General features: G+C 37.3%; 2 protein-coding genes across 4 annotated transcripts in view; one reads left to right on the top strand and one right to left on the bottom strand.

The window, feature by feature from the left end:
* The window catches only part of mgat4c (mgat4 family member C), a 110,199-nt gene that overhangs the window by 76,758 nt on the left and 25,045 nt on the right, over positions 1-8,396 (top strand). The gene's annotated exons all lie outside the window — the stretch shown is intronic.
* eps8b (epidermal growth factor receptor pathway substrate 8b) lies at positions 5,442-8,358 on the bottom strand. The gene is made up of 4 exons (XM_016541378.1): positions 8,331-8,358; positions 7,922-8,099; positions 5,610-5,742; positions 5,442-5,519 (listed from the first exon to the last, which is right to left on the bottom strand). Exons 1-4 carry the CDS (start codon positions 8,356-8,358, stop codon positions 5,442-5,444), a joined length of 417 nt encoding a protein of 138 aa, XP_016396864.1.

Raw genomic sequence — 8,396 nt, 5'->3', positions numbered from 1 at the left:
AAAACTTAATTTTTGATTAGTAATATGCATTGCTAAGAACTTCTTTTGCACAACTTTAAAGGCGATTTTCTCAGTATTTAGATTTTTTTGCACCCTCAGATTCCAGATTTTTAAATAGTTGTCGGTCGGCCAAATATGGTCATATCCTAACAAACCATACATCAATGGAAAGCTTATTTATTCATCTTTCAGATGATGTATAAATCTCAATTTGGAAAAATTGACCCTTATGACTGGCTTTGTGGTCCAGGGTCACATATATATATGCATATGTAAATATGTGTGTACTAAAGCCATTGTTCAATTTGTTGATGTTTTTGATGTTCTCTTTTCTCATATTTCTGAATTATTCTAAATAATTCAGCGATTTAAATCATCGTCATGATGTGTCTTTTTGAATTTCACCCTTGTTGACAAAATTATAAAAAAATAAATAAATAAACCTTTTGTCAACAGACATTTTCAGATGAGATTGCAACTGTTTGGAAACACGCATGAATTGGCCACTGGTGCAATAGAGGGCCGGCATTCTCTTGATATCCTCTGAATGGAGTTTGCTGAGGGCCTTTTTTTACATTGAGCAGAGTTGTCTTGAGGCAGAGAGGATGTGACAGGGTGCATTAACTTGATCTGTCTCTGTTCTGAAGGATTAAATGGCTATCCTTATACATTAGCCTTGAGCTAAATGGCCATCAACCCTCTCACATATTGTTCAGTCCTCACTGTTTGCCTCACACGCGCGCATGAACTCTACGCTGGTGACCGTTAATGGTTTGTTTCTCGACGGATTAAAAAAGAAACAGCTTTCCACACTGTAAATCGATCGCACCGTGCGAGCGGTAAGACCCTCTCAGATGCTGAGGGGGGTGACCGGATCGATCCCTCTCCCTCCGCTCGACGAAAACAGGGAGACACAAATCTAAATTGAAGTCTCGGGTGATTTACAAAAGGGGGAAAGAAAATAAATCACTGCAGATGTCAGGGGGAACACAGAGATATAATTCAGTTACCTAAGTGTGGAATGACATTTGATTTAATCTGAACTATTAATGCCAGTGAGGTCAAGCCAAAAGAAAGGGCACTTGTCTAGTTAGTCGCAATTAGAGTGTAAATCTCAAATGTCTGTAAGGCGGGGGAAAATGTCATTTGCAGAATAACTGGCTAATAACGTGGTTCCCCTCACCTTTGAGTAACCAGGTGGCGCGGAGTGAATCTAAATCATGCAAGACTAACAGTAGAGTCATTTGAGAAATTTGTCCGCCTTTTGTCATGGTTGGATAAGAATTAGTGGGAGCACTCGATGAGTCGGTACAGAGCGCCGAGCACCCGCTAATCCTTGTGAACAAACACAGGGAATTAGGAATCTTGGCAAGAGCTTAGAGAGATGCTATATGCGCATTGTCATGTCGTTCCCTTTTCGCCTAATCATCCGTGTCACTTCAGGCATCTTAAAGTGGCAGATCGCTTATAACATCTCAGTTTAGATTAAGATTTGTGTTCTGGATGATGCGCTGCAGCTAAATTACACCGCCATAGTGTCCTGCAAAATTCCGGAGGATGTTCGGATAACTATACATTAGATATGCGGTTCGATAGCTTATTGATTACGCAGATGTATGTTCTGCAAAGCAGAACCCGTATTAGACGGCTTTTATCTGCAGGCATAAGGCTCCATCAGACACGCTTTGACTGCCACCTCAAAGGGGCCTCCTTGCATGTTACTGTCTTCTATTTTAAGTGACTGCCCACTGGGTGGTGCAGAGAGTGAAATGAAAAGAAGTTTGGAGTCGTCAGGCTCCTGCAGCGCTGACAGTGCGGGTGTGACTGATATTGTGTATTATCTGTCTGTCCAGAAAAACTTTTCTCCCTCCTGCTCGCATGCAAACACTACCGACTAACATACCCCCAAATGCCAGATCTGTCAGAAGTTATGGCAGTTCTCTCCACCAGAGTGAATTACCAAAGTAATCGTGACAACTTATTTCATGTTAGTTAGTTATAATTGGCTGTAAATGAACAGATCAGGGCTGTGTTTGCCTTATTTTTCTTAGCGTTTATACATTTCATGAATTATGCATGTCCCCTGAAGGTTCCATTCTTTTTTTTTTTATTATTTAATCTTGATATTGTTATATGTTGATATTAATCATATAGGGAAGGTAAATATACACTAAGTTTTAAATGTATTAAAAAAAAAACATACAAAAATGTTTTGTCATTTTTGAGGATACAATTTTGGGCCAAACAGCGTATAAATCATATTATTTTATTTATTTATTCATTCATTCATTCGAGAATGTAAAAATGCTTATTTTTTTGTGCAAAGGTTAGGTTTAGAAGTAGAGTAAGGATTTAGAAGATAGAATATAAAGTTTGTACAGTATAAAATCCTGTTAACCCTAACACATAGAAAACACAAAACCCCAATGTGTGTGTGTGTGTGTGTGTGTCTTATTTTGGGGAAAAACAGAAGTAAGTTAAATTAGTAAAAAAAGCTAAATATTGTAGAAACTTAATTTGCTGTAAAGTTGCTTTGCAATGATTTGTATCGTGAAAAGCGCTGTACAAATAAACTTGAATTGAATTTTTTTTTTAATCTAACAAAACCTAAAAAAAAAAAAAACTCCTTTTGGGGATGTACCCTTTGTAAAAATGGTATAAAATAAAGTAAATAAAGATTTTTTTTTTTTTTTAATCCAAAAAGTTTCCTATAGGGTTAAAGCTGGAATACAATACATGAGCAGATTTTAAAACATTAGGCATCATACACTTGCCAACTTTGTAAATAATTACAGAAAAACTGGGCATCATGCACTGAATGACTGAGGATCACGGACTTTTAAAGTCATTCCGAACACAACAGATGACTGCAGAAACAGGTATTGCATTGCTAGGTGCCGTGTGACAAATGAAAACAATATGCTCTAAATTCGGCTCAAAATATCAAACATGTTTGATATCGTCCGACTGGATGAAATCCCAATTTAAAGCTAAAAAAAATCTGTGCAAATCAGACATTATGTGATTTTCTCTGAAATCTGTTAACTTGGAAAGTAACTGCAAACTGGCTCTGACAATAATCTGGCATTAGTGCCCAGTGTATTCCAGCCTTTAGGGTATAAACTAGGATTAAGTTATAGTCTTTATAACAAGCTATATATGAAAACAAGAAATGTATCCATTAAGAGCTAAGTAAACGTGTGTGTGTGTGTGTCCCCATTTTTATACCAGTAATATCATTAAAAAATAAATGAACGAAGACATTGAATATTTTACAAAAACCTCCTGAAAGACAAAAAGCCCATTAAACTTTTGGGAACAAGCTACAAATTTAACAAGTACTAATAAATTGTTTAATAAAGAAAGTTTACTGTTCTTCTTGTTAGACTGCAATGTTCTAGTTAGGAAGGCAAAGGAGGTCACTTTCTTTATTAAACAATTTATTAGTACTTGTTTATAGTTCATGTTTTTGTAATTTATTTATTATTGATATTACTGGTATATTTGTCATGTTGGAATCCATTCTTCAACCTCATGGTGAAAGATGTTGTTGCAGTGATTTTATGCTGGGGATGGACCTTAACATCAGTTTCATAAATAAGGGAACCTCCTTGAGGGTAAATAAAAGCTAAATGTTATAAACATAACCATAAGTCAGGTTATTGGTCATGCTGTATGCCTGATTAAAAGATAAGAGATTAGTTTAGGAATCAGTCCTCCATTAAGTATACGGTGTTTGTTTTAAAAAGTAACATCATTGCTCTGTACATCGTATGTCAATTTTTTTTACGTATTTGAGACTATGGTGATGTAATTATACTTTTTATATCTCCTCAGTCTGACATCATTTTTATATTTGAATGTACATGACCACAATAGAGGTCAGATAGAGAGGCCTATAGAAAATCCTCACAAAAATGGATGCGAATAACGATAGTTCCACTGCACTGCAAATCTCCAGTATCTTTTCTTTGATGTTCCTCTCTGTAAATCCCATCATTAGGCATTGATTCATGCCATGAATCATAGTGACAATACGCCACATCCACCCTCTCTTAAGGCTGGGAGGCGTTATGACAGTGCATACAAAGGGAAAGATGGAGGTCATTCTCACTCATCCTGAACACAGCACAATACTCGCTGATGCGTTCACAATCTATTCCAGAAATAAAGCAACAAGACAAACTGAAAGCCACTGTTATGTGCCCCCTGTGAGGGCAAGTAGCAAAGCTGTCAGTCAGTGAGGCGGTTAGAGATTCAGCCTTATGGTTTCCACAGGGCTGAAAAGGGACTTTATAGACAACACTGGGTAAGAAGAGCACCAGAAATTGTGAAAAGTGAAAAGCAATAGTACAATATCATCTGGCACTTAGGGAATCAATACACGATTCATGTGAACATTTTTTTAAATCAATTACAGAAGTACAGACCCATAACTTGCACACATACTAATAATATACCCATGTGCTTGCATAGTTTATTTTAAAATGTTTGTTATTTAATGACAAACACTGTTCAGAATCATAATTCAAAAGTACAGACAAGTAATGTTTCACAATACATCTATGTGCTCTCATTTCTCTTATTATGAAGTATGAGAGAAAAGAATTATAGTCTGCACTAATCATCCATAAACATGAATAAACATGAGCTGGTTTGCATTAATGAAGTGTGAAGCATGAGTGTACTGAAGAAATCGAAAAAAATAAATAACACATTGTTTAAAATTAATATTCAAGTAGTCATTTAGCCAAATTAAGTATGTGATAATAGATTACAATACTTCACTGCATTACTTAATATCATTTTATTTTTTTGATTCATCATTTATTATTTATGCAGAAACAGATGGGACTTGTTTCGAATGTCAGATTAAAGGAATAGTTTACCCCAAAATGATAATTAATCAATGTCATTATTTACTCACCCTTAGAAGCAGTGACATTTGACGAGATGTGCTGAACAGCGCCATAGTTGATTTGAAAGCTAGTGAATAATGACTTACACTTGACAGACATTGCCACTTTTGGCATTTTATGAAAAAAAGGAGGTTCTACATAAAAAATAACTGCAAATGGGTTTTGAAACGACATGAGACTGAATAAATAATGCCAGAATTTTCTCTTTTTTTGGATGAACTGTTCCTTTAATAGCACCAATCACAAGTCAATGCCTTCTATCAAACTCATTTTCCTCTCTATAAATGGAGGTTAAAGACTTCACTCCCAATGCATTCATGTTCATCAGTTTAAGCACGAGCGTTAAGCACTACATTGTATGGGTCATAAAGGAAATAGGCTGGACTGGGCTTCACTAATGACTGGAGTTGTTTAGTCCATCTGTTCTGAATTCCTGTGGGTGGCTGTTGATTGTAGGGTAACAAGATCGTTGAAGAAAATGTGATGAAATAATGCCATGAGTGGTGGCCTGATTGACTGTAATCATTCCCAGGTTGAGCCCTCCACCTCCTGTTGTCGTCGCATCATGATCTCCTGTAGTTCTGTATCCCCACGACCCCTCTGAGAAAAAGAAAGACATTAAAACCCACTTTTGGACTGTATTTGAATGGTTAATCTGCACAAATTCTGTAATATTGCTCTGTTACAGACCTCTATTTGAGCTTTCTGCACAGTGATCTGACTAAACACACGGGAACCCTCATCTCCGCATACGGCTTTCAGCTCATCCTTACTGAGGGAAAATAGTTGAGCCCCGTTCAGAATACCAAGACATTCCACCACCCTGGAACGTGGAGAGAATATTACATCAAGGAGTCATTTCATGAGGAATAACGTCTCAGGTTACTTGTGTAACCATGGTTCCCTGAGGGGAACGAGACACTGCGTCCTCTAGGGGTCGCTATGGGGAACGCCTCGTCGTGGAGGCGTTCCCCATAGCGACCCCTAGAGGACGCAGTTCGAAGTTCCACGAAAGGGAACATTTTATTTAATCGTCTGAGATATACTGCTTCATATACTATGAAAATATTCTGTGGCAAATTCACTAAGCAGGTGTGCAACTTTTTTGATACAGATTCCAGGCACTAAACGAGCTGAAATAATGCTGTGCATATTTAAATGAAGTCAATGAAGTTGTAAAAAATCAACATATTCTGTTACACCAAATACACAAAATAATGATCTTTAAAAAAGCATCATATGACCCCTTTAAGGATTTGAGTTCCCAGCATGCTTTGTAGCATGGCAGCATGCTGTTTGCTGACTTCAATTAAACTTTGTTGTTATTTTGTCATGTTATTTGTCAAGCTCATATTTTTACATTTGTTAATTGTGACCGTTCACACCAATTGTTTGTTGAGGCGTACAGTATGTTCAGCCCTTTAAAGGGGTCATGAACTGCCTTTGTTTTTTATATTGTACTGGTCCACTTATAATATTATCCAGATTTTTACATAAAAAAACATCATGATTTAGAAGTAATAGGCTATTTTGTGTCCTGTTTTTAACCCCCCTCATCTGAACGCTCTGTTTGAATAGTTGTGGCGGATTGTAGACTTGGAAGTAAACGCCCGCACTGCTATGATTGGCTAAGAGTTATGTATGTTTGACAGCCTACATACTTCACAGATGGACGCTGCTGTGACTTAGGTTAAAAACACATAAATAACTCAATCAAACTATCTGTAATAACAGACAAAGCAGTAATGATCACCTAATAAAACAGTTACTCACACTTGTGTGCTGCGACATTACTGCCGGATCCAATATAGTCAGCCAAGCATTGTCTTTTAGTTTCAGTCTTTCTGAAAATTCTGCTTTGAATTGTGCTTTGTTTATAAAATAATCCGTGGTAAAATGAAGTGAACAAAGGACCAGATTCTTACTGACGCGGCCTGTAACTTCATAAATAATAAAGTTCATCAAATAAAGTTTATCGTTTGGTTTCTGTGTAGACCTGCATGGTGGGCGGGGCTAAACAAGCAGTGATGTAGAATCGGTGGGCGGGGCTAAACAGGCAGTGGTGTAGAATCGGTGGGCGGGTCTAAACAGGCAGGGATGTAGAAGCAGCCGTTGATCTTCTTCTGCAGAGGCGGTGTTTAGGCGGAGCTGTACATTTTGCAAGCTGTCGTTTTGGCAGATTGGCTTCAATATAAGCTGATTTTTAGACTAACGAGAAAGTTTTGAGTTCTGAAACGTACAGAATGATTTTATAGCACAATGACCTCTTATATGTCAAAAGATCAAAGGAATTTTGATTTCTCAGTTCATGACCCCTTTAAAACTATAGATATCTTCGCTTTGTAGGATCGTTGTTCCTACACAAACAATGATAGCATATTGAGTGAAATTAATTTATTAAAATTAATTTCTAAAATTAATTTATTCTGTTACTAAATAAAATTTAATAAAAATAATTTATAAATAAAAATTTGTTGAACAGGAAATCTGCTGTTGTCTTGACGAATGTATTGGCTGAATTAGCACAAATTTAAATTGACAAATCATAGTAGCGTTACTGAGTACAATTATTATAGTCGAGATGCATCAAGTTGCCTTGGATTCAACTTTTGTCAGCAATTTAAGCAATTTTTTTTTACAGTATGTGTAAATTGGGCTCATTAGAAATAAGCACCGTATTCATTAAATTATTTGCCAGCTGTAGTTTAGGATAAAGCCAGTGGTAAGAGTTTATTTTTATTAAAAATAGATGTTTGCAAGATAATGTGACCCTTACAACATTCTTATACTGTACATATTATTATGCATGTTTACAGTACATCTTTATCATAGTCCCCCTGGAGCAACCTGGGGGTAAGTACCTTCCTCAAGGGTACATGGTTCATCACCTGTGAGGTTTGAACTTGTAACCTCAGCTAATAGCCAATATGTTTAACCACTAGGTTACACCACCCATATATATCAGTGAAAGTGTCACATGTCACAGCTCACGTGTCACTCACGGTCTAGAGAAGCCCTTTGCATTGAGCCAAGCGTGGACCTCAAAGGGCTGGGAATCAAATGTGATGGGCACGGATGTAGTTGAGCACTCCTCCCGAAAGTTTCGAGCTGGGGGCTGGGCCTTATTGTTGGTTATCCTCTTCAGCAGTTCATCATTTACCTCCTTCTGTTGGTTGTGGTCTAGAGAAATAGACAGAAGAAGCGAGAGATAGAGAAACAAGCACTGGGACAGAGACACAGTGAATAAGATTGCCCAAGACAGGAGCAATGAGCTCTGGTGGGAATCTGCAATCTATGTACATAAGAGCACTCTCACACCAAATTCATTTCCCACTTCTCTGCATTTTTTCGGCAGACTCTCCCCGCTCTCCATCTCACAGCAAATACAGCGAGCAGATAAGAGGTACGTACTATCTTTATCCCTGGAGGATTTATTCATCTCCAAAACCTCAGCGTGATTTACAGGGCCAGCAGAGG

Source organism: Sinocyclocheilus rhinocerous, unplaced genomic scaffold (genome assembly GCF_001515625.1).
Source record: "Sinocyclocheilus rhinocerous isolate Xijiao unplaced genomic scaffold, SAMN03320098_v1.1 scaffold13, whole genome shotgun sequence".
Taxonomy (NCBI): domain Eukaryota; kingdom Metazoa; phylum Chordata; class Actinopteri; order Cypriniformes; family Cyprinidae; genus Sinocyclocheilus; species Sinocyclocheilus rhinocerous.
The sequence above is the reverse complement of the archived record's forward strand: the minus strand, read 5'-3'. Positions and strand labels throughout refer to the sequence as shown.